This window comes from Nyctereutes procyonoides, unplaced genomic scaffold, assembly GCF_905146905.1.
Source record: "Nyctereutes procyonoides isolate TBG_1078 unplaced genomic scaffold, NYPRO_anot_genome, whole genome shotgun sequence".
Lineage (NCBI taxonomy): Eukaryota > Metazoa > Chordata > Mammalia > Carnivora > Canidae > Nyctereutes > Nyctereutes procyonoides.
This window is the reverse complement of record NW_026575140.1, coordinates 11,301,881-11,326,454: the sequence shown is the minus strand read 5'-3', so window position 1 is coordinate 11,326,454 and position 24,574 is coordinate 11,301,881. Positions and strand designations below refer to the sequence as shown.

Genomic DNA, 24,574 nt, shown 5'->3' with positions numbered 1-24,574 from the left:
GAGCCCGACGTGGGATTCGATCCCGGGTCTCCAGGATCGCGCCCCGGGCCAAAGGCAGGCGCCAAACCGCTGCACCACCCAGGGATCCCGCTTTCTGACACTTTTTAAAAAATATTTTATTTATTCACGAGAGACAGAGAGAAAGAGAGGTAGAAACAAAGGCAGAGGGAGAAGCCGGCCCATGCCCAGGTCTCCAGGATCACACCCTGGGGCCAAACAGCACTAAACTGCTGAACCACTGGGCCACTGGGGCTGCCAGACACCTTTTTTTTTTTTTTTTTTTTAAGATTGATTTATTTATTTATGATAGAGAGGCAGAGACACAGGAGGAGGGAGAAGCAGGCTCCATGCTGGGAGCCCGACATGGGACTCGATCCCGGGACTCTAGGATCACACCCTCGGCCAAAGGCAGGCGCCAAACCGCTGCGCCACCCAGGGATCCCCCCCCCCCGACACTTTTTTATTTATTTTTCTTCTCTTTATTTTTTATTTTTTATTTTTTAATAAATTAATTTTTATTGGTGTTCGATTTACCAACATACAGAATAACACCCAGTGCTCATCCCATCAAGTGCCCCCCTCAGTGCCCGTCACCCATTCACCCCCACCCCCCGCCCTCCTCCCCTTCCACCACCCCTAGTTCATTTCCCAGAGTTAGGAGTCTATGTTCTGTCTCCCTTTCTGATATTTTCCACACATTTCTTCTCCCTTCCCTTATATTCCCATTCACTATTATTCATATTCCCCAAATGAATGAGAACATACACTGTTTGTCCTTCTCCGATTGACTTACTTCACTCAGCATAATACCCTCCAGTTCCATCCACGTTGAAGCAAATGGTGGGTATTTGTCGTTTCTAATGGCTGAGGAATATTCCATTGTATACATAAACCACATCTTCTTTATCCATTCATCTTTCGATGGACACCGAGACTCCTTCCACAGTTTGGCTATTGTGGACATGGCTGCTAGAAACATCGGGGTGCAGGTGTCCCGGCGTTTCATTGCATCTGAATCTTTGGGGTAAATCCCTAACAGTGCAATTGCTGGGTCATAGGGCAGGTCTATTTTTTAACTCTTTGAGGAACCTCCACACAGTTTTCCAGAGTGGCTGCACCAGTTCACATTCCCACCAACAGTGTAAGAGTGTTCCCTTTTCTCCGCATCCTCTCCAACATTTGTTGTTTCCTGCCTTGTTAATTTTCCCCATTCTCACTGGTGTGAGGTGGTATCTCATTGTGGTTTTGATTTGTATTTCCCTGATGGCAAGTGATGCAGAGCACTTTCTCATGTGCATGTTGGCCATGTCTATGTCTTCCTCTGTGAGATTTCTCTTCACGTCTTTTGCCCATTTCATGATTGGATTGTTCGTTTCTTTGGTGTTGAGTTTAATAAGTTCTTTATAGATTTTGGAAACTAGCCCTTTATCTGATATGTTATTTGCAAATATCTTCTCCCATTCTGTAGGTTGTCTTTTAGTTTTGTTGACTGTATCCTTTGCTGTGCAAAAGCTTCTTATCTTGATGAAGTCCCAATAGTTCATTTTTGCTTTTGTATCTTTTGCTTTCTTTTTTTTTTTTTTTTTTTTTAATATTTTTTTAATCTTTATTTACTTATGATAGTCACAGAGAGAGAGAGAGAGAGAGAGAGGCAGAGACATAGGCAGAGGGAGAAACAGGCTCCATGCGCTGGGAGCCCGACGTGGGATTCGATCCCGAGTCTCCAGGATCGCGCCCTGGGCCAAAGGCAGGCGCCAAACCGCTGCGCCACCCAGGGATCCCTATCTTTTGCTTTCTTGGATGTATCTTGCGAGAAGTTACTGTGGCCAAGTTCAAAAAGGGTGTTGCCTGTGTTCTCCTCTAGGATTTTGATGGAATCTTGTCTCACATTTAGATCTTTCATCCATTTTGAGTTTATCTTTGTGTATGGTGCAAGAGAGTGGTCCAGTTTCATTCTTCTGCATGTGGATGTCCAATTTTCCCAGCACCATTTATTGAAGAGACTGTCTTTCTTCCAGTGGATCGTCTTTCCTCCTTTATCGAATATTAGTTGACCATAAAGTTCAGGGTCCACTTCTGGGTTCTCTATTCTGTTCCATTGATCTATGTGTCTGTTTTTTGTGCCAGTACCACACTGTCTTGATGACCACAGCTTTGTAGTACAACCTGAAATCTGGCATTGTGATGCCCCCAGATATGGTTTTCTTTTTTTAAAATTCCCCTGGCTGTTCGGGGTCTTTTCTGATTCCACACAAATCTTAAAATAATTTGTTCTAAGTCTCTGAAGAAAGTCCATGGTATTTTGATAGGGATTGCATTATACGTGTAAATTGCCCTGGGTAACATTGACATTTTCACAATATTAATTCTGCCAATCCATGAGCATGGAATATTTTTCCATCTCTTTGTGTCTTCCTCAATTTCTTTCAGAAGTGTTCTATAGTTTTTAGGGTATAGATTCTTTACCTCTTTGGTTAGGTTTATTCCTAGGTATCTTATGCTTTTGGGTGCAATTGTAAATGGGATTGACTCCTTAATTTCTCTTTCTTCAGTCTCATTGTTAGTGTATAGGAATGCCATTGAAATCTGGGCATTGATTTTGTATCCTGCCATGCTACCACATTGCTGTATGAGTTCTAGCAATCTTGGGGTGGAGGCTTTTGGGTTTTCTATATAGAGTATCATGTCATTGGCGAAGAGGGAGAGTTTGACTTCTTCTTTGCCAATTTGAATGCCTTTAATGTCTTTTTGTTGTCTGATTGCTGAGGCTAGGACTTCCAATACTATGTTGAATAGCAGTGGTGAGAGTGGACATCCCTGTCTTGTTCCTGATCTTAGGGGAAAGGCTCCCAGTGCTTCCCCATTGAGAATAATATTTGCTGTGGGCTTTTCTTAGATGGCTTTTAAGATGTCGAGGAAAGTTCCCTCTATCCCTACACTCTGAAGAGTTTTGATCAGGAATGGATGCTGTATTTTGTCAAATGCTTTCTCTGCATCTAATGAGAGGATCATATGGTTCTTGGTTTTTCTCTTGCTGATATGATGAATCACATTGATTGTTTTACGGGTGTTGAACCAGCCTTGTGTCCTGGGGATAAATCCTACTTGGTCATGGTGAATAATTTTCTTAATGTGTTGTTGGATCCTATTGGCTAGTATCTTGTTGAGAATTTTTGCATCCATGTTCATCAGGGATATTGGTCTGTAATTCTCCTTTTTGGTGGGGTCTTTGGTTTTGGAATTAAGGTGATGCTGGCCTCATAGAACGAATTTGGAAGTACTCCATCTCTTTCTATCTTTCCAAACAGCTTTAGTAGAATAGGTATGATTTCTTCTTTAAACGTTTGATAGAATTCCCCTGGGAAGCCATCTGGCCCTGGACTCTTGTGTCTTGGGAGGTTTTTGATGACTTCTTCAATTTCCTCCCTGGTTATTGGCCTGTTCAGGTTTTCTATTTCTTCCTGCTCCAGTTTTGGTAATTTGTGGCTTTCCAGGAATGCGTCCATTTCTTCTAGATTGCCTAATTTATTGGCGTAGAGCTGTTCATAATATGTTTTTAAAATCGTTTGTATTTCCTTGGTGTTGGTAGTGATCTCTCCTTTCTCATTCATGATTTTATTAATTTGAGTCTTCTCTCTCTTCTTTTTAATAAGGTTGGCTAGGGATCCCTGGGTGGCGCAGCGGTTTGGCGCCTACCTTTGGCCCAGGGCGTGATCCTGGAGACCCAGGATCGAATCCCACGTCAGGCTCCCAGTGCATGGAGCCTGCTTCTCCCTCTGCTTGTGTCTCTGCGCCTCTCTCTGTGACTATCATAAATAAAATAAAGCTCAATGAATTAAAGCTTGGAAAGATGTGGGCAGAAAATTAAAAAAAAAAAATAAGGTTGGCTAATGGTTTATCTATCTTATTAATTCTTTCAAAGAACCAACTCCTGGTTCTATTGATCTGTTCCACAGTTCTTCTGGTCTCAATTTCGTTGAGTTCTGCTCGAATTTTAATTAACTCTCTTCTTCTGCTGGGCGTCGGGTCGATTTGCTTCTTCTCTAGCTCCTTTATGTGTAAGGTTAGCTTTTGTATTTGAGTTCTTTCCAGTTTTTGAATGGATGCTTATATTGCAATGTATTTCCCCCTCAGGACTGCTTTTGCTGCATCCCAAAGATTTTGAACGGTTGTATCTTCATTCTCATTAGTTTCCATGAATCTTTTTAATTCTTCCTTAATTTCCTGGTTGACCCTTTTATCTTTTTTTTTTTTTGACCCTTTTATCTTTTAGCAGGATGGTCCTTAACCTCCACGTGTTTGAGGTCCTTCCAAACTTCTTCTTGTGATTGAGTTCTAATTTCAAGGCCTTATGGTCTGAGAATATGCAGGGGACGATACCAATCTTTTGGTATCGGTTCAGACCCGATTTGTGACCCAGTATGTGGTCTATTCTGGAGAAAGTTCCATGTGCACTTGAGAAGAATGTGTATTCAGTTGAGTTTGGATGTAAAGTTCTGTAGATATCTGTGAAATCTATCTGGTCCAGTGTATCATTTAAAGCTCTCGTTTCTTTGGAGATGTTCTGCTTAGAAGACCTATCGAGGGTAGGAAGAGCTAGATTGAAGTCACCAAGTATTAAGTGTATTATTATCTAAGTATTTCTTCACTTTGGTTAATAATTCGTTTAAGTATTTGGCAGCTCCCACATTTGGGGCATATATATTGAGGATTGTTAAGTCCTCTTGCTGGATAGATCCTTTAAGTATGATATAGTGTCCCTCTTCGTCTCTCACTACTGTCTTCGGGGTAAATTTTAGTTTATCTGATATAAGGATGGCTACCCCTGCTTTCTTTTGAGAACCATTTGAATGGTAAATGGTTCTCCAACCTTTTATTTTCAGGTTGTAGGTGTCCTTCTGTCTAAAATGAGTCTCTTGTAGACAGCAAATAGATGGGTCCTGCTTTTTTATCCAGTCTGAAACCCTGCGCCTTTTGATGGGGTCATTAAGCCCGTTCACGTTCAGAGTTACTATTGACAGATATGAGTTTAGTGTCATCATGATATCTTGTCCTTGTTTTTGTGGATTGTTCCACTGAACTTCTTAAAGGGGAATTTTAAGAGTCCCCCTTAAAATTTCTTGTAGAGCTGGTTTGGAGGTCACATATTCTTTCAGTTCCTGCCTGTTTTGGAAGCTCTTTATCTCTCCTTCCATTTTGAATGAGAGCCTTGCTGGATAAAGTATTCTTGGTTGCATGTTCTTCTCATTTAGGACCCTGAATATATCCTGCCAGCCCTTTCTGGCCTGCCACGTCTCTGTGGAGAGGTCTGCTGTTACCCTAATATGCCTCCCCATGAAAGTCAGGGACTTCTTGTCTCTTGCTGCTTTAAGGATCTTCTCTTTATCTTTGGAATTTGCAAGCTTCACTATTAGATGTCGAGGTGTTGAACGGTTTTTATTGATTTTAGGGGGGGATCTCTCTATTTCCTGGATCTGAATGCCTGTTTCCCTTCCCAGATTGGGAAAGTTTTCAGCTAGGATTTGTTCAAATACATATTCTGGCCCTCTTGCCCTTTTGGCGCCCTCGGGAACCCCAATTAAACGTAGGTTTTTCTTCCTTAGGCTGTCATTTATTTCCCTTAATCTGTCTTCATGGTCTTTTAATTGTCTCTTTTTTCCTCAGTTTCCCTCTTTGCCATTAACTTGTCTTCTATGTCACTCACTCGTTCTTCCACCTCGTTAACCCTCGTCGTTAGGACTTCTAGTTTGGATTGATCTCATTCAATTGATTTTTAATTTCTGCCTGATTGGATCTAAAGTCTGCAGTCATGAAGTCTCGTGAGTCCTTAATGCTTTTTTTCTAGAGCCACCAGTAGCTGTATAATAGTGCTTCTGAATTGGCTTTCTGACATTGAATTGTAATCCAGATTTTGTAACTCTGTGGGAGAGAGGACTGTTTCTGATTCTTTCTTTTGAGGTGAGGTTTTCCTTCTAGTCATTTTGCTCAGTGCAGAGTGGCCAAAAACAAGTTGTATTGGGAAAAGGAGAGAAAGAGAAGAAAAGAGAAAGAGAAAAAAGAAAAAGAAGGAAAAAAAAGGGAAAAAAAAGAAGAAAAAGAGAGAAAAAGAAAGGTGAAAAAAAAGGGGTGTGGGGGAAGCAATCAGAAATCAAAAAGAGAAGAAAAAAGAAAACAAAAAACAAAAAACACGGGGAGTATCTTCTGATTCTGTAGACTTTAAGTCCCTTGACTTCCCCTGGAACTGGTCCGTCCAGCTGGTCTTCTGGGGGAGGGGCCTGCTGTGCTGATTTACAGGTGTTAGCACTTGGGGGAGCTGCTCTGCCCCTGCCTGGTGCAGGGCTCAGCGGGGGTTGTTTACCCGGTGAGGCCCCAGGAGGAACAGCCACAGTGGCTATGGCAGCTCTGGAAACCTGGATTCAGCCCCCGCAGGAACTACGGGGCTCTCCGTCTGCAGGGCCTGGAGGGCTCCGGGGCGGGGCTGCTGATCTGCTCAGCTCGGGGCAGGAGCGCCCTTGGTCCGACACTTTTTTAAAAAAAGATTTTACTTATGTATTTGACAGAGGACAAGAAGGGGGAACAGCAGAGGAAGCTGCAAAGGGAGAGGGAGAAGCAGGTTATCTTTTTTTTTTTTTTAAGATTTTATTTATTTATTCATGAGACATGCAGAGAGAGAGAGAGAGGCAGAGACACAGGCAGAGGGAGAAGCAAGCTCCACACAGGGAACCCCATGTGGGACCCAATCCCAGGCCTCCAGGACCACGCCCTGGGCTGAAGGCAGGCACGCCAAACCTCTGAGCCACTCAGGGATCCCCGCAGGTTATCTTTATATGTGCAGTTTTAGCACAGTTTCTGGTATACAGTAAAATACTTAATAAATACTAGTTGAGGGGTGCCTGGATGATTCAGTCATTTGAACATCTCACTCTTGATTTTGGCTCAGGTCGTAATCTCAAGGTAGTGAAATTTCTCCCTACTCAGCCAGGAGCCTACTTGAAATTCTCCCTCTGCCCTTCCCCTTTGCTGATGTGCCTGCTCTTTTTCTCTAAAATAATTCTTAGGAAAAAAAAAAAACTTGAATGAAAGAATGAATAAAATGAGTTGCTGCATTTTTTCAAGAAAACAATGTAAGGGATCCCTGGGTGGCGCAGCGGTTTGGCGCCTGCCTTTGGCCCAGGGCGCGATCCTGAAGACCTGGGATCGAATCCCACGTCGGGCTCCCGGTGCATGGAGCCTGCTTCTCCCTCTGCCTGTGTCTCTGCCTCTCTCTCTCTCTCTGTGTGTGACTATCATAAATAAATAAAAATTAAAAAACAACAACAACAATGTAATGTTATCTTTTTAAAATAAGATTTCTAGGACCCCTGGGTGGGTCAGTGGTTGAGCATCTGCCTACTACTCAGGTTGTGATCCTGGGATCAAGTTCCCCATCAGGCTCCCCGCAGGCAGCCTGCTTCTCCCTCTGCCTGTCTCTGCCTCTCTGTGTCTCTCATGAGTAAATAAATAAAATCTTAAAAAAAAAAAAAGATTTCTAAGAGATGTATTGAGGATTAATCTCAATTGTCTATGCCTTTTTGCCTTTTCCATATAATTTATTTCAATTGGATATTTAGTATCCTGCACAATCTTAGAGTTGAAGGGACTTTAGAGATAAGAGGCTTATGTTACTATGTTCATCAATACTGTATTTATTGTAGAGAGGGACATACAAGTACCCAGTTTTCTTCTTTTTCCTCTTTTTTTTTTTTAAAGATTTATTTTACAGCAAGAAAGCACAGGAGTTGTTGGGGTGCAGAGGGAGAGGAGAACCAGACTTCCTGTTGAGCATGGAGCCCCACATGGGTGCTCAGTCCCATAATCTTGAGATCCCGAATCTGGCTAAAACTAAGAGTTGTTTGTTCCACTGAGCTGTCCAGGTGCCCCCACAGCTTTTTTTTTTGTTTTTTTTAAGACAATTCATTTAACTTCAGTGTTTTAGTCTGATTAGCTGAAATTTTGTTTTGTTTTGTTTTTAAGATTTTATTTATTCATGAGAGACATAGAGAGGCAGAGACTTTGGCAGAGGGAGAAGCAGGCTTCCTGCAGGGAGCCGGATGTGGGACTCTATCCCAGGACCCTGGGATCATGCCCTGAGTTGAAGGCAGAAACTCAACCACTATGCCACCCAGGTGTCTCCAGCTAGCTGAAATCTTAACTGCAGTATAAATCTGAGGTTGCTTTGGTAGATCTGGTTCCTGCTGATTTAGTCTTGTGTGTATATGTATAGTCCTTGTGTTTGATACCATTCCAGAATCAAATAGCATCCTCTTTTGATGTATGTGCCTGGAAGCTTGCTCTTGTGTGCTGTGTTTATAGGCGCCCTGTTCCTTTCTGCCCTACCAGTGACTGTGATTCCTGTCTGGAGGCCCTCTTCATATAGTTACCCTTGTGAAGTTTCACGTCCTCTTCTTGTCCTCTCAGTCCTGGAATTATTAATGGTTCTGGGGCAAGACTATCCTTTGTTGGTTTCTCTAAACCTTACCCACACCTTTGTACATAGTCTATTAAATTCTTCTCAAATTACTCAGGTTGTGGATGCTATCTGTTTTCAGCTGGAATTGTGATTATTAGAGTCCCTGAATGGGCCCTGTGATTTTACTTACTTTTTAGATATGAACAAATACATGTTTTACTGAATGATAAGATTAGTAATTTGGGTTTATTTTTATCTGCCTTCCATAGAGGTTTATAGTAGCCTTTGAGAGTTTCTCTTCCCCAAATATCCCCAACTAGAAGATTAAGAGTGAAATATAAACAACTTTGCCACACTTCAATATTTTCAACTTCCTTCAGTAGAAATTATAAAATTATAAAATTATTTATACTGCAGTATAAATCTGAGGTTGCTTTGGTAGATCTGGGTTCCTGATACCATTGATATACCAATGGTATCAATCCGAGGTGATTGTTTTATCTAACTAGACTGAACTCCATGAGGGTAATAACCATGTCTGTTTCTTTTTCTTTTTCTTTTTTTTTTGTGCCAGTGTGTATCTCTAGCTCCTGTCACAGTGTTGTAGATACTCAATGAATATTTGTTGAAAGAGATTAAAAAATAACATAGTATTTTAATTTTTCTGCTGAAATACTGTAGGAGTGTATGATTAAGTTTGTTTACTTGGATATTTAGATATACTTAGATTTTATTTTTCATTTTACCGGTTTGTTGTTGGTTGATCCTGGGCCAGCGCCTGGTACAGCAAATGACAGTACTAGTTAGTATTTTTTTGGCTGTCTTTCTCCCTCCCATCTATCTCTGGTATGAATCCCTTGGAATTTAGGATACAGTCTGGATCTAGTTAACACTAGAACCTACCGCAGCACCCGTTGTCTTATAAATAATTGTCAAATTGAAGTTCTGAATTTATGATTATGAGAGATGTTATGGCATAAACTGTAGTGAATGTCATTCTTCAGCTGTCCTGAACTTGTGTTCCTCTGAAAGCTTCTTTTTCTCTCTGGTACCTGGAGTCTACATACAGCACTCCGTCTTCTGCCTGGGGTAGTCACATCCTCTTTTTTACCTTATAAATAATTTGTGTGTCCTTTGGGACCCAACTTAGACTTTTTTCTCCTGAAAGTATCCTGTAATCTTGGCACTACTGACATTTGGGCTGGATAATTTTTTTTTTTTTGTTATTGGGGGGACTGTCCTGTTCATTGTAGAATGTTTAGCATCATTCCTGGCATCTGCCCACCAGAGGCCAGTAGCATCCCCTCCAATCATGACAACCCAGGATGTCTCTGGTCATTGCCAAATGTCCCAAATGGGGCAAAATCACTTCTATTTGAGAACCATTCTAAAATTACCCTTTTTACCAAATAGTATTGTAGTTGCCAGATTTTGCCTTTGAGGGCAAGGACTGTACTTTTTTTTTTTTTTTTTGTAAATCTTTAGCGTTTAGCTATTGTCTCATGTAGAAATATTTAGTAAATATTTATTGGTGGATTGAACATAATTCAGTGTAATGGATGCCAGATATTTCATGACATACAACATACAAGCTCCATTGTAAACTGAGACCTAGATTAATTATTTAAATGTATAAAGGCTTCTGGAGGCAATTTTACAAACAAAATATATCTGATGTTTCTTATTAGTGGCATGTGCACAAGTGGACACGTGTTCCATACAAACTCTTTACATTGGATGTCTTTTTTGGTTTGTCTGTTGATTGGTTAGTTTGTTAGATCTAGCTTTTGTTTGGGTGTTACATATTTTGAAGTTCAAGCCAGGAATTAATTTAGAGACAGAATTTGTGCTGTCTCAGTATAGAATGCACAATGGTGTGCCCCCCCCCCCCCCCCCGTAGGTGGAGGGGAATGGTTTTGTTGACTGTATTTTGCTGTTCATTGAAAGTCTTTGTAAAGTAGCCTTCTGTTGTTAAGGATTATATAGCAGTTTTTTTTTTTCTTGGACTTTTTGTCCTTTGGTGTATTTCTTTGTATGTCAGTAAATATTACTATTTTTGTGATCTTGGGCACTAGCTTTTTCCCAAAGGCTGAGACTTAGTAAGATTTGAGGAACCAATGGGAGAATATTTTTTAATTTGGTTCTAAATTTGATAATCTTTCCTCATCACTGCCCTGATGAGCTTTTTGGGAGACATAGGCGGCCTTCTTGCTGTTGCTTTGTCTTTCTATCATCCCACTTCTACACCAATATATAGATACTAATTTTATCCATTATCAGGTTCTTTCAGCTCTGCCTTCAAGATCTCAAATCCAGTCACGCTACCCTAGCCTAAGCTTTTTCCATCCCTTGTCTGGACTATAGTAATAGCCTTCTCTGGTCCTCTTGGTTCTATTATTATCCTCCCCTAATCAGTTCTCCATACAAGCCAAAATGGTCTTTAAGAAATGTTGAATAAGGTCATGTTGTTTTTGCCTGTATTAGGAAATCATTCTGGGTTATAGTGTCAGCTAATCCATCCTCTAACTGGAATAATTTCAGCTTGAAAGTAGTAATTTCTTATCTTTTTCCAGGAGTAACAACACAGCATGCTGGGCTCTGGATTTAAAGCTGAGCGTTTACGGGTCAATTTGAGATTAGTCATAAACCGTCTTAAGCTATTGGAGAAAAAAAAAAGTGAGTAATACATGATTGCCTTATATTTTCTTTCCCAAAATACATCACTGGGTTTTACCACCCTAGTACTGGCTCCATCAGGCTAGTACTATAAAGTCTTAGGGATCCTAGATCCTTGAAGCTTTAGATAGATTACTGCTGCTCCTTGTGACAAGTTAGATTGAATCGTTCTGTTGCAGGGAATGGGTTAACATGACTTCTGAGGTGGAAATTTCTGGCTATAACAGCAATACTCTTTGCTAGACAAAAGAGCAAATTCTGGAGACTAGATGAGTTGGGACTAGATTTGCTGAGAGTGAGTGAACTAGGTTGTAGTAGGTAGAAACACTCACTTTGTTCTTGGGTTGGAAGTCTCCTGCAAGCCAGGGCCCAATGTACTGTTGCCATGTGACTGGATGGGATTTGTGCCTTAGCGGAACTGGCCCAGAAAGCAAGGAAAGAGATTGCTGACTATCTGGCTGCTGGGAAAGATGAACGAGCTCGGATCCGAGTGGAGCACATTATCCGAGAAGATTACCTTGTGGAGGCCATGGAGATCCTGGAGCTATATTGTGATTTGCTGCTGGCTCGGTTTGGCCTCATCCAGTCTATGAAGTAAGATATTTTGTCTTTTTTTAAAAAAATCTTAATCTAGGTATGATTTATAGAAAAACTGTACCTGTGTATAGAATCTGTTGGGTTTGGACATAGGCATACACCTGTATACCATCACCACAATCAAGGTGTAATAAACATTTGTTATTTCCAGAAGTTTCCTTGTGTCCCCTCTCACCCCCCCCAATCCTTTTTTGATAAAAACACATGACATCAGATCTCTTATTCTCTTTTTTTAAACAAGATTAATTTATTTTCGAGACAGCATGTATGCACGAACCAGGGCAGGGGGTGGGGAGGAGCAGAGGGAGTACGAGAGAATCCCAAGCTGACTCCCCACTGAGTGCAGAGCCTGACATGGGCCTTTAAGACTGTGAGATTGTGACCTGAGCCGAAACTTGTGTCAGACACTGAATGCACTGACCCACCCAGGCACCCTTCTACTCTCTTAACATTTATAAATGCATAGTGTAGTATTGTTAATTATATGCATAGAGTTGTTCATCTCTGAATTTACTCATCTTGTATAACTAAAATGAAATAAGAGACTTGAAAACTAAGATCAAATCACTTTTGAGAAAGGAAATTTGAGAAAGGAGTAATATGCAGTGTGGGGGGCCTAACACTAGGGGACTACTTCACATACCCAAGGGCCTTTTTTCCTAATAACTTTGTTGGAAGACCTGATCTTAATGTAGACAACTGTTCAAAATAAGGACTCTGAAATCAAAAGGTCTAAGTTTGAGTCTTGGCTCTAACATTTTTCTGACTTTGTAACCTTGGGCTTGTCAGAGTTTCCCCAAAAGTAAAAGAGGATGATGAAAATGCTAAAGTCTTAGAATTATTTGTAAGATTCTAACGAGCTTGGTGGAAGAAGTTTAGAGGCTATCAAGTATATGATACAAATTGGAGGGTTTTGTTGGTTTATATATTTATTTATAAAGATTTTATTTATTCATTTGACAGAATACAGGTAGGGGAGCAGCGGGCAGAGGGAGAGGGAGAAGCAGGTTCCCCACTGGCCAGGGAAGGGAGCCTGATGTGGAGCTTGATCCCAGAATCCTGGGATTATGACCCGAGCCGAAGACACGTGCTTAAGTAACTGAGCCTGTTGGTTTGTTTTAAAGAATATTAAATTTTATTAATTTCTTTCCTTAATTAGGGAACTAGATTCTGGTCTGGCTGAATCCGTGTCTACACTGATCTGGGCTGCTCCTCGACTCCAGTCAGAAGTGGCTGAGTTGAAAATAGTGAGTACAACGTTTCAGTGATGTTTGTAGTTTGTCATATTGTTAGGTTGGTTAACACAAGTCATTTCTGTTTATTTGACCAGATATTTTGTATCCTTCCCCATGCTGCTTTTGAAATAGGCTTTGTAAATTGGTCTACCTTCTTTTCAGGCCTCTTACGTAATGCAACAGAACAGTATTTTCAAACTTGAATAATTTTTTTAAGGAGCAAAGTTTTGCATATCTCCAGTTTTCTCTTATTTTTATTGTAATGTTATATAAGTATATTCATATAAAGTTGTTACACAACTGTAAACGAGTAAAGTTAAAATCATATTAATTTAAGGTTACAGAGGTTTTGTTTCATTCAGTAATTCTACAAATATTTATCTGGTGTATGTTACAAGTTGGTGGGCACTGAGGGTACAGCAGTGAGCAAAATATGACACCAACCCTACTCTTGTAGCTTAAATCTAGCAGAAGAGATAGACGTTGAAAACTTCATCACAACATGGATACGGCACTAGCCGCCAGGATATAAATTCAGTTGAGTTGTTCTGTCCTTTTTTCTACATCTTTGCCTTTTTTATTTTATTTTCTCTAGATTGTCTGTTTTATCTCCTGACCCGTCTTTTGAAATTTCAGGGATCCCTGGGTGGCGCAGCGGTTTGGCGCCTGCCTTTGGCCCAGGGCGCGATCCTGGAGACCCAGGATCGAATCCCACATCAGGCTCCCGGTACATGGAGCCTGCTTCTCCCTCTGCCTATGTCTCTGCCTCTCTCTCTCTCTCTCTCTCTATGACTATCATAAATAAATAATAAAAAAAAAATTGAAATTTCATTGTCTTCTGTATGTTTTTATTTTTAAGAGCTTTTTTTTTTTTTTTTTTTTAAGTTTTAAAGAACATTAGAGAGAGAGAACGAGCAGAGGAGAGAGGCACAGATAGAGGGAGACCCTGGGATCATGACCTGAGGTGGAAGCAGACGCTCAACCAGTTGAAGCATCAGAGTGCCCCAAGAGCTCTTCTTAATTCTCTTAAATATTTACATCATAGTCTGTAGCTTTTGTTTCATAGCTATAATGTCTTTTAACTGAGAATATTACAGTTTCTTTTTTTTTTAATTTTTTTAATTTATTTATTTACGATAGTCACACACACAGAGAGAGAGAGGCAGAGACACAGGCAGAGGGAGAAGCAGGCTCCATGCACTGGGAGCCCGACGCGGGATTCGATCCCGGGTCTCCAGGATCGCGCCCTGGGCCAAAGGCAGGCGCCAAACCGCTGCGCCACCCAGGGATCCCAATATTACAGTTTCTTAGTAACTTTTCTTGTTCCTGTAATAATTGTTTTCTTCTATTTCTTTTAAACTATCATATAGTGTAAAATCAGGCTTTTCACAAAAGTTTGGTGGCCTTGGCTGTTGAGTTGTATTTAAAAGTGAGACATTAAAACTCTCATGTGCCTGGGTGGGGCTTATTGCCAGATGCCTTTATTGTTGAATGATCTAAGTCCTTTCTTAAGGGAATTCTAGAGTATCAGGAATTAGTTTTCTTCCTCTGGATGGTCATTTCCCTCAGACAGAAATCCTGTTTTCTACCCCAAGGGTGTAAGTTGGCTGCCAGAATTTCTAACAATCAGAGGAGAAGGAAGCCAAAGGTCTCGTTCTTCTCTTATAGAAGACTTAGATTTTATTTTTCAATTGTCTTTAAGTGTCTCTGCTCTCTGTTGTGCTTGGAGTCCAGAATCCCTTTAGTTTAACTTCCCCAGAGAGTAAGCCTCTAGTATTCTGATCTGGTAGGAATGATAGTCATAGAGTTTGTGAGTAGAAGAATGGGAGAGTAGAGACAACTGTTGCCTCCTTTCCTTTTCTGGGTAGAGTAAGCTCTGCACCCAGTGTGGGGCTTGAACTCATAACCTCGAGATCAAGAGTCCCATGCTTTACCAACTGAGCCAGCAAGGTGTCCCAGAGGCAGCTGTTTTTTTCTTTTTTTTAAGATTTTATTTATTTATTAATGAGAGACACAGAGAGAGAGAGAGAGAGGCAGAGACACAGGCAGAGGGAGAAGCAGGCTCCATGCAGGGAGCCCAAAATGGGACTCGATCCCAGGTCTCCAGGATCACACCCTGGGCTGAAGGCGGTGCTAAACCGCTGAGCCACCTGGGCCGCCTGAGGCAGCTGCTTTTTACACAGACTTTTAACCTCCTCAGTCTTCTTTTAAAGTATGTATGTATTATGTATTTTTTTTTAAAGATTTATTTATTTATTTATTCATGAGGGACACTGAGAGGGAGGCAGAGACTTTGGTAGAGGGAGAAGCGGGCTCCATGCAGGGAGCATGACGTGGGACTCCATCCTGGGTATTCAGGATCAGGCCCTGAGCCAAAGGTGGCACTAAACTGCTGAGACACTTGGGCCACCTGTGGCAGCTGCTTTTTACACAGACTTTTAACCTCAGTCTTTTTAAAAAAGTTTTTATTTAAGTGATCTTGTATCCAGTGTGGGGCTTGAACTCATGATCCTAGACCAAGAGTTGAATGCTCCTCTGAGCCACCCAGGTGTCCCAACCTCAGTTTCATTGTAACCTTTCCTGTATTCTTCCTTTATATTAAGATTTATTGGGGCAGCCCCGGTGGCTCAGCAGTTTAGCGCAGCCTTCAGCCCAGGGCCTGATCCTGGAGACCCGGGATCGAGTCCCATGTTGGGCTCCCTACATGGAGCCTGCTTCTCCCTCTGCCTGTGTCTCTGCCTCTGTTTCTCACGAGTAAATAAATAAAATCTTTTTTTAAAATTAATTAATTTATTTATGATAGGCACACAGTGAGAGAGAGAGAGGCAGAGACACAGGCAGAGGGAGAAGCAGGCTCCATACACCGGGAGCCTGACGTGGGATTCGATCCAGGGTCTCCAGGATCGCGCCCCGGGCCAAAGGCAGGCGCTAAACCGCTGCGCCACCCAGGGATCCCATAAATAAAATCTTTAAAAAAAAAAAAGATTTATTAAAGATGAAACAGATTTACATGTTTTTAAAAAGATGAACTCGTAAAAGAACTAGAACTAGACAGATTTAAAAAAATAAATCTCATAGTGGAAATGGCTACAAAAGCCATAGAGAGAGTGATAAATTCATATAAAATAAAAAATTTCTGTATCATATAAAGCAACCAAAAACTTATCAAAAGACAAAGGACAGGGATCCCTGGGTGGCGCAGCGGTTTAGCGCCTGCCTTTGGCCCAGGGTGCGATCCTAGAGACCCGGGATCGAATCCCACATCGGGCTCCCGGTGCATGGAGCCTGCTTCTCCCTCTGCCTGTGTCTCTGCCTCTCTCTCTCTATCTGTGTGACTGTCATAAATAAATAAAAATTAAAAAAAAAAAAAAACAAAAGACAAAGGACAAACTTATAAGAACCATGTCTACATGTGAACGACGAGTGCCTCCTTATTAAGCTCTCATGTGTTGGGGCCACTCTGGTTCAATGCCTAAACTATTATAGTAACTTCTTGAATCTTTCTCCTACAGCTACTTTGGTTTCCTTTAGTCTATTCACCATTGCATCAGAATAGCTTAGAGTTCTGTTCAAGATACAAGTCTAATCCTGTTACTACTCCTTACTTTAAAGCCCTTTAGTAGCTCCTGTTCTTACGATAGAAACAAAATTCCCTTTTTAAAAAATTTTTTTTAAGATTTTATTTGTTCATAAGAGACAGAGAGGCAGAGACACAGGCAGAGGGAGAAGTAGGCTCCCTGCAAGGAGCCTCCCTCCCAGGACCCTGGGATCATGACCTGAGCTAAAGGCAGACATTTAACCATTGAGCCACCCAGGTGTCCCCCCTTTTACTTCATTACCTAACACACTCCTCCCTCTGGCTCAACACTCACTTGATTTCATCTTGAAATAAGGATTGGCTCTGTTTTTCCACCAGAGACCTTTGCACATGCTGTTTTTTAGAATGTTCTTCCTTCCCTCTTAAATCTTCGTCATCCCTTAGATCTCATTGAAGCATCTTTTTTTTTTTTTCAGGAGGCCTTTTTTTTTTTTTTTTTAAAGATTTTACTTATTTGAGAGAGAATGTGATTGCACAAGTGAAGTGGGGGGCAGAGGGGAAGGGAGAGGGAGAGAATCTCGAGCAGACTCCATGCTGAGTGTGGAGCCCTATGTGGGGCTTGATCTCATGGTCTTGAGATCATGATCTGAGCTGAAAACAAGAGTTGAACATGCTTAACTGATCCACCAAGGCACCCCCCCTTACATGACTTTTTTGGTCAAATCTAATTTCACTGTTACAAGCTATTGACAGTCTGCTGTACTTTGCCTGGTTGACACTTACTATAGCTGCATTTATATCTTTATGTGCATGATCAAGTAATGACTGTTTTCCTCAGAGACTATAAAACTCTGTAAGAGTAAGAACAATGTCTATTTTTGTTCATTGTATTTAGAGCATATATCATAAAGTCTGTAATAGAATTTGGTACATAGCTACAGCTTTGTGGATGGATGAACACATATGAATTCACATCTACCCCTTTAAAGTTTTACAGGCCGCATGTTTGTTTTGAAATCCAAGAATAGAAGCATGGTTACTGATGATGGGAAGCTTGAAGCAGTCTGTTGGAATGATTTCCATTTTCTCTGACTGTTTTCTTTTTAGGTTGCTGATCAGCTCTGTGCCAAATATAGCAAAGAATATGGCAAGTTATGTAGGACCAACCAGATTGGAACTGTGAATGACAGGGTAATGCACATACTTGTTAAACATGATGCAATAGGGTATGGGCATGTTATTTTGTATTGATTGTAGTGGGTCCTAACGTATGGCTGAGTTAATCTAGGGTTGCATATTTCATAGTGAGGGTGAGAAGGCATTTGGGCTGGCAGTGTAGTCCACTCCTTACCTCTTCCTTAAACCTGTGATTGTGAGGCCTTGGTCCTTTTGTGCCCCTTACGATTTGTGGATGTAGAAGCAAGGTGAGGAACAGAGTGGATGAATTCAAATAGGAAAGGGTGGCATTATCAGTCTTACCGACATCTGGGTCGTGTGTAACCAGAGAACATGAGAGGGGTGTGGATTTGTAATAATGCTTTGTGACTGAAAAAAAGAAATTTAACTGGTCAGAACCCCTTTTTCTCTTCAGTTTACCTGTAAAATAAGAGGAACAAAATTTAAGACAGGTATAGCCTAGATTTTTAACCCTGGGTCTTTTACTTACAGCTCATGCATAAATTGAGTGTGGAAGCCCCACCCAAAATCCTGGTGGAGAGATACCTGATTGAAATTGCCAAGAACTACAATGTGCCCTATGAGCCTGACTCTGTGGTCATGGTAAGTTTAGAGCTTTTTCAGAATACAAAGGGAAATGAATCTCTGGATATCACTTTCTTAAAAAATAACCATATTCTTTGCACTAAAGTTTGTGGGAATTTAAGCCTTTGTCCAGTCAGTGCCTTTTTGGGTAACAATAAATATGCCTGCATTTCTTAGTATTCAAGGATTAGATGAGATGAATGACTGGAAAGCACTTTGAAAAGGTACAAACCTTGATACAAATACAAAATGGCACTATTGCTGCTTTTTTATAAAGTTCAAGGAATTGAAGAAGTGCCTCAAGACCTCGAATGGATTCTGAAACCTTCATTGGGTGCCTGCTGTGTGCTAGACAATGTAGAGAAGGCCGCGAACACAGATAAAACAAGGTCACTGTCCTGATGAGGTTTACCCTGGAAGGGGGGCAAATATACAAATAGTAATGATTCAGTTAAGATCAGTGGGATGTATCATTCATCTTTGGTGTGCTGCTCAGGCAACTGTCCCCCATCCCAAATACATGCACTTAAGGATAAAAGCATTTATTTCCCCAGCTCTTGAGAATATCGATGACTGGTGACTCATACACAGCTGAGTGGCCCTCAGAAGAAAGCTGCTTCATCCAAAGTCTTTCCTGCGGGAGAGCCTGTATTCAGTACCCTGGTTTTAAAGACTCTACGGTACCTGCTATAGGGCCATCCCAGCTCCTTAAGGAATTGAGCAGTCCTTGTGACTGTACAGCAGCCCAGCTTTTTCTTCTTCCCAGCCTTGCTTCCTTCACTTCCCCTCAGGTCTTTATCCCAAGGGACCACCGCAGTAAAACTCCATACTGGTCTCTATCTCAGGGTCATCTTCTGGGGAAATCTAGCCTATGATGTGGGTTAATGATAAGAATTTCTCTCTCCTTCTCAGGCAGAAGCTCCTCCTGGGGTAGAGACAGATCTTATTGATGTTGGATTCACAGATGATGTGAAGAAAGGGGGCTCTGGAAGAGGAGGAGGGGGTGGTTTCACAGCACCAGTTGGTGGACCTGATGGAACAGTGCCAGTGCCTATGCCCATGCCTATGCCCATGCCCTCTCCAAGCACTCCTTTTTCCTACCCACTTCCAAAGGGACCAGTAAGTATACATATAAATGTGAGCTTAAACTATATAAAATATAGATGATGTATGAGTACACACAGGAGTTGTACGTTGTCAAGAAGATTCAGCAGTGACAACACTTGGTATTAGTGATCATATTGTGAAATAAAAACATTGGGATTTGGAGGTCTTTTGGTTTGTGTTTAGTTAATGATGCGGGAAAATATATAGAAAGAGTGCAATATAAACTTTTTCTCATAGGTTTACTCACTACCTTTGGGACCTGTTGCAGGAGGCATACTAGTAGTCATTTCCAAAAATGAATACTCACTACCAGGAAAACCTCCTTTGTAGACAAGGTGAAGGTCATTACTAGTGATAGGAAAGTTTGATTAGAATCTTCCCTTGTAGACAGCAAAGCAGTTGATTAGTAATTTGAAGACTAGCCAGCCTTTGGCTATAGATCTTTAAAAATCTGCAATCCTTTTGGGGTATTTTTTTTTTTCTTTTGGAGCTCTTGCATATATACATATTTTGAATATATGTCTTGAATATTCACATTGAATACGTGTAGGTATTTCTCCCTTACCATACACAGACCTCAGAAATTAGTTAGGGGCTGTGTTTCTGATGTTGCCTTTGTCCTCTTGCAGTCGGATTTCAACGGATTGCCAATGGGGACTTACCAGGCTTTTCCCAATATTCATCCACCTCAGATACCAGCAACTCCCCCATCGTATGAATCTGTAAGTGCATGAGCGTCTTTTGTAAGCAGCAGGAGAGTGAATCCCATGAAGAGAGAGCAAAATAATGGCCACAGGGAAGGCAAAATTTTGATCAATTCCTAGTTACCAGCATTGCTCTTGCTTTGGATTTTTGTGTTGCTTTAACATTATCCTGGAAATGGGGTGGTGGTGGCGGTGGCAGCAGCATCATTGGTGGCAATGCTTTATTTGCACTTAAGCCAGGAATCAGGAGGGAGCTGCAGATCTCCTAGAAAGTTCTAATAGGGCACTTTATAGTCTTTTGGGTTTTTGTTGTTTCTGTTTTTTTGAACTAACTAGGCAGAGAATTGTATTGTGCTGGTATAGTCTAGCTGCTAGAATATAATTAAACACTGTGTGTCTTCATCAGAAGTGGCCAGTTAGTAAATTTCACACTATGGCATTAATTTTACATTTTAGTCTTATAGACGAAACTTGTTATAAATGTGGTAATCATGCCTTGAACTGAACTGAATTGTTGGTGTTGGTGTTTGCGCCGCTTTGAGTCAGAATTGGAGGGCTACTTTCTGTCAGCCTTGTTTCCTCAGCTAGTATGTGCCTTTTGAGACCTATTTCCATCTGATGCATTACAGAGAAAACAAATTGGTAGGGTATTTGCTGGGAGAGTACCCTGTTCCTGAACTTGCTTAGTGTTCTTTCCTTTGGCTTTCCCTTGGGCCTGGGTTTTTCTTACGTTTTGGTCTGCATGCATTGAAGCATTGCTCACAACTGTTTCCAGGATATGAGGTAGAAGATCTTCAGTATTTGAGGACTTGTTTCTTGGAGATGAATTCAGTGGGTTAGTGCTTTCTCTCTGCCCAGAAGGTGAAGGTATCAAAGAGAGGTGTTATGGTGTGGTAAGAATTTTCTTTTTCTCGCTTGGTGGTTATTTGTTTAACATGGTAGCTGATCGGAAGATAAGGAAGGAGTACAGGGGGTGGAGGGGCAGTTTCTTTGGAGCAGGTTCTTTTGCTTCTGCTGAGCAGCTTAGCTTTTGGAGAACATAGGGGTTTATATCAGTATTAGTACTTTCTCCAGTAATGACATTGCTTTCTCCCCCAGTAACAGTCTTTGTGTTTCAGGTTGATGACATTAATGCTGATATGAATGTCTCTTCTGCACAGATTGTTGGTGAGTATGAGTCAGAAACCCTCATTGCTGAATCCTTTGCGGTTTTCTCATTGCTGTTCCTGCCTCAGAAATAGTGTTCATGTTTGTGGCATATTACCCACATGCCCTCTTCTCTCCCAGAATGTAGATGATGTATAATGAAAGTAGAACTCAGCATTTCCCTTGCCCAAAAAGAAAATATCTTTCTGGCTGCAGAGAATCTCCCAGGTTCCTTGTTTCTGTTAATGGTATCATTATTCTTTCAACTTCAAGTTCTTTATGTTCCTGCTGCTTCAGCTTCCACTGTACCTAGAAATACCGAAAGAGGTAGATTGATTGGTCTATCCAGATACGTATTTTTTTTTTAATTTTTTATTTATTTATGATAGCCACAGAGAGAGGGATAGAGAGAGAGGCAGAGACATAGGCAGAGGGAGAAGCAGGCTCCATGCACCGGGAGCCCGACGTGGGATTCGATCCCAGGTCTCCAGGATCGCACCCTGGGCCAAAGGCAGGCGCTAAACTGCTGCACCACCCAGGGATCCCCAGATACGTATTTTTAAACTTGAGCATTAAAGAGGGAGCAGTAGATAAAACCATAAATGAATAGCTCCGTGGCCTTTTCACAAAGCAAGCATGCTCATGTGGTCATCCACTCAGAAAATAAAATACTACCAAGCACTACAGAAACCCTGGGGGATGGGGTACTTTTTAAATTAGAGATAGGTAACCTCAGTAAAACTGGTGTAGAACATTTTCATTACCCCAGAAAGTTTCCTTACGATCCTTTCCAGTCTGCTCTGTCAATCCACTCTCTACCTTTGAGGCAAACACTTTTTATTTTTTTTTAAGATTTTATTTTTGGGGGAACCCTGGGTGGCACAGCGGTTTGGCGCCTGCCTTTGGCCCAGGGCGTGATCCTGGAGACCCGGGATCGAATCCCACATCGGGCTCCCGGTGCATGGAGCCTACTTCTGTCTCTGCCTGTGTCTCTGCCTCTCTCTCTCTCTCTCTCTCTCTCTCTCTGTGTGTGTGTGTGTGACTATCATAAATAAATAAAATTTTTAAAAAAAGGAAAATATATACAGTGTCTCCATGTAGCTTCACCATTAAAAAAAAAAAGATTTTATTTTTAAGGAGAGAGAAAAAAGAGCATATATATGTGTGAGGTGGGAGGGAGGGAAAGAATCTCAAGCAGACTCCATGCTCAGCACTGATTTCAATATGGGACTCAATCCTATGACCCTGAGATCATGACCAGAGCCAAAACCAAGAGTCGGGTGCTCAGCTATCTGAGCCACCCAGGCACCCTCTTATGGGAGCAGACCTTTGTGAAAGGGGACAGTGAGTGAGTGCTCTGTGTACCTAGTCCCAGGTACCACACTTTGAATTTCCCTTAATCTTTTTCTCTTGCCTTAGGAAAGTGTAACAGGTAGGATTCAACTATATTAAGGAAATGTAGATATTGTCCTGAAAATTTATACTGACCTTTAGAATTATTAATCATTTTTTTAAAAACCGTGTTTTCTCCTGTATTTTTATTGTTTCTGCCAGAAGGGCTGGTGGGCTTTGAGGATCTGAGCCACTTACTTTCTCAGGTATTTGTAACACTGTGCTTGCTCCTTACCCTAATTAGGTCCTGGACCCAAGCCAGAAGCTTCTGCAAAGCCCCCTTCCCGACCTGTGGATACCTATGACAACTTTGTGCTACCGGAGTTGCCATCTGTGCCAGACACACTACCGACTGCATCTGCTGGTGCCAACACCTCAGCATCTGAGGACATTGACTTTGATGATCTTTCCCGGAGATTTGAAGAATTGAAAAAGAAAACCTAGGTCTTATACTAGGCAACCTCCAGGCTCTGGGATTTGAGACTGAGTTATTTCTCCTTGTAACAAAGAATCTCCATGAAATTCTTTTTCATCTCTTTACCATCACTGAGCACGCTCTTCCTCTGGGCTCTCTTCCTGCTCTAAATTCTGCTGCTTTCCAGTTCTTTCTTGCTCCTAAGAGACTAATGATTAGAGACTATGAGGCCAGAGCAGCTGACTCCTGGCAGCTGGGCTTGTGTCCATCTCCTTTGAGTATGAGCCCAGGTTTTCTCATCACCTGTCCTGTCTCCCCACAGGGAGTGAGTGGGAAGGTGAAAGCATTATGAGGAGAGCTGCCAAAGATGGCTGGACATGGAGAAGAATACTTCATGAAGTCTCTCAGCCCTGTGCTGAAGTTCTAGACTTAGAAACAAACCCCTCGATACAGAGGGATTTGTGGTGAGCAAAAATCAAAGCAAAGGTGTGCTGTGAATGGGAGAGACTGACTCTGGAAGCCACTGTAACAGTTCTTGGAACCTGGGTCCTCTCACTGGCATATACACTACTCCTTGCTGCAGGGCACTGTTCTACTTGGACTACCTGGATCCAGTCGTGACGTTTTTATGGAAAGTTGAAGGCTTCTCTTAGTTCTACTGGATTCTCAGGGAGCCCTCTGTGGCCTTTTGCTTTGAGTGCTGTGTTTCCCTTTTACCAGAGGGCAGCACTGCATAAATTCCTGTTTTTCCCCATAGCATGTTCTGTTGGATTGCATTTACTGGCAAACAAAGGACAGATCACATACTGGGCAGAAGTCACCATTCAAGGCTAAGGTGGGCTTCCAGTTGCCTTAATAGAAGTACTCAAGTCTCTTGGGTAGTGAGCTGGAATGCCCACAGAAGAGGGGTTCCTGTTTTCATTTGAAAACTTTATGATTAAGAGAACCTTTAAAAACTGATTTCAAGTAAGTTTTTGGTGCCCATTAAAATGGTGGCTGTGGTTCACTACTTTCCTAGATGGATGAGACTCTTACTATTATAACTTAACGTGTTCCTTTGCCCCCTAGCTGAGGCCATCCTTCCCCAGAGGGATGGCATTGGGATCAAAAGATAGGACTCTGGCTTCTGTGTAGTGTAAATGTAAACACCTGTTTCAAGTAACTTTAATGTTTCTGATTGGTTTGTATCTCATAGCTCAGTAGCTGATAATAAAGTTAAAAATTCTGTGCCCTGCTTTCTCCACTGGTTTGGCCAAATGATGAGGTACAAATCTGGATTTTAGAGGAGAGTATTTTAAGCAAGTGACCCATGCTGGGCACAAACCAGACCTTGCCTTTGGTTCCTTAGGTAATATGGATGCTTGAAGCAGCAAGGATTCCATTTCTCTCTCTGTTTCAGCCCAGATAGCATTTGTGAATTTCCTTGGTTACTCCTCTGGGACAGGGCTCTCCACTAGCCAGACCTGATCTTATATAGCCAAACCATATAACTTTGATTTTAATAAACTGCAGTGAGCTCACCTCTGGCTCATACATATTTCCCATAGCCATGCT

At 41.6% G+C, this 24,574-nt stretch overlaps 2 protein-coding genes across 4 annotated transcripts in view; one reads left to right on the top strand and one right to left on the bottom strand.

The window, feature by feature from the left end:
• Positions 1–24,247, top strand: part of IST1 (IST1 factor associated with ESCRT-III) — a 39,155-nt gene extending 14,908 nt beyond the window's left edge. For all 3 annotated transcript variants that reach the window (XM_055305013.1, XM_055305014.1, XM_055305015.1), the window contains exons 2-10: positions 11,023–11,125; positions 11,539–11,719; positions 12,882–12,969; positions 17,603–17,686; positions 18,164–18,274; positions 19,169–19,375; positions 19,993–20,085; positions 21,186–21,234; positions 22,850–24,247. In XM_055305013.1, the coding sequence (XP_055160988.1) occupies positions 11,038–11,125; positions 11,539–11,719; positions 12,882–12,969; positions 17,603–17,686; positions 18,164–18,274; positions 19,169–19,375; positions 19,993–20,085; positions 21,186–21,234; positions 22,850–23,049 (1,101 nt within the window). In that variant the 5' untranslated portion in view covers positions 11,023–11,037 and the 3' untranslated portion in view covers positions 23,050–24,247. The remainder of the gene's footprint in view (positions 1–11,022; positions 11,126–11,538; positions 11,720–12,881; positions 12,970–17,602; positions 17,687–18,163; positions 18,275–19,168; positions 19,376–19,992; positions 20,086–21,185; positions 21,235–22,849) is intronic.
• PKD1L3 (polycystin 1 like 3, transient receptor potential channel interacting) overlaps positions 21,241–24,574 on the bottom strand; it is a 65,468-nt gene continuing 62,134 nt past the window's right edge. The window contains exon 34 of the mRNA XM_055305012.1: positions 21,241–21,522. Within this exon, the coding sequence (XP_055160987.1) occupies positions 21,507–21,522 (16 nt within the window). The 3' untranslated portion in view covers positions 21,241–21,506. The remainder of the gene's footprint in view (positions 21,523–24,574) is intronic.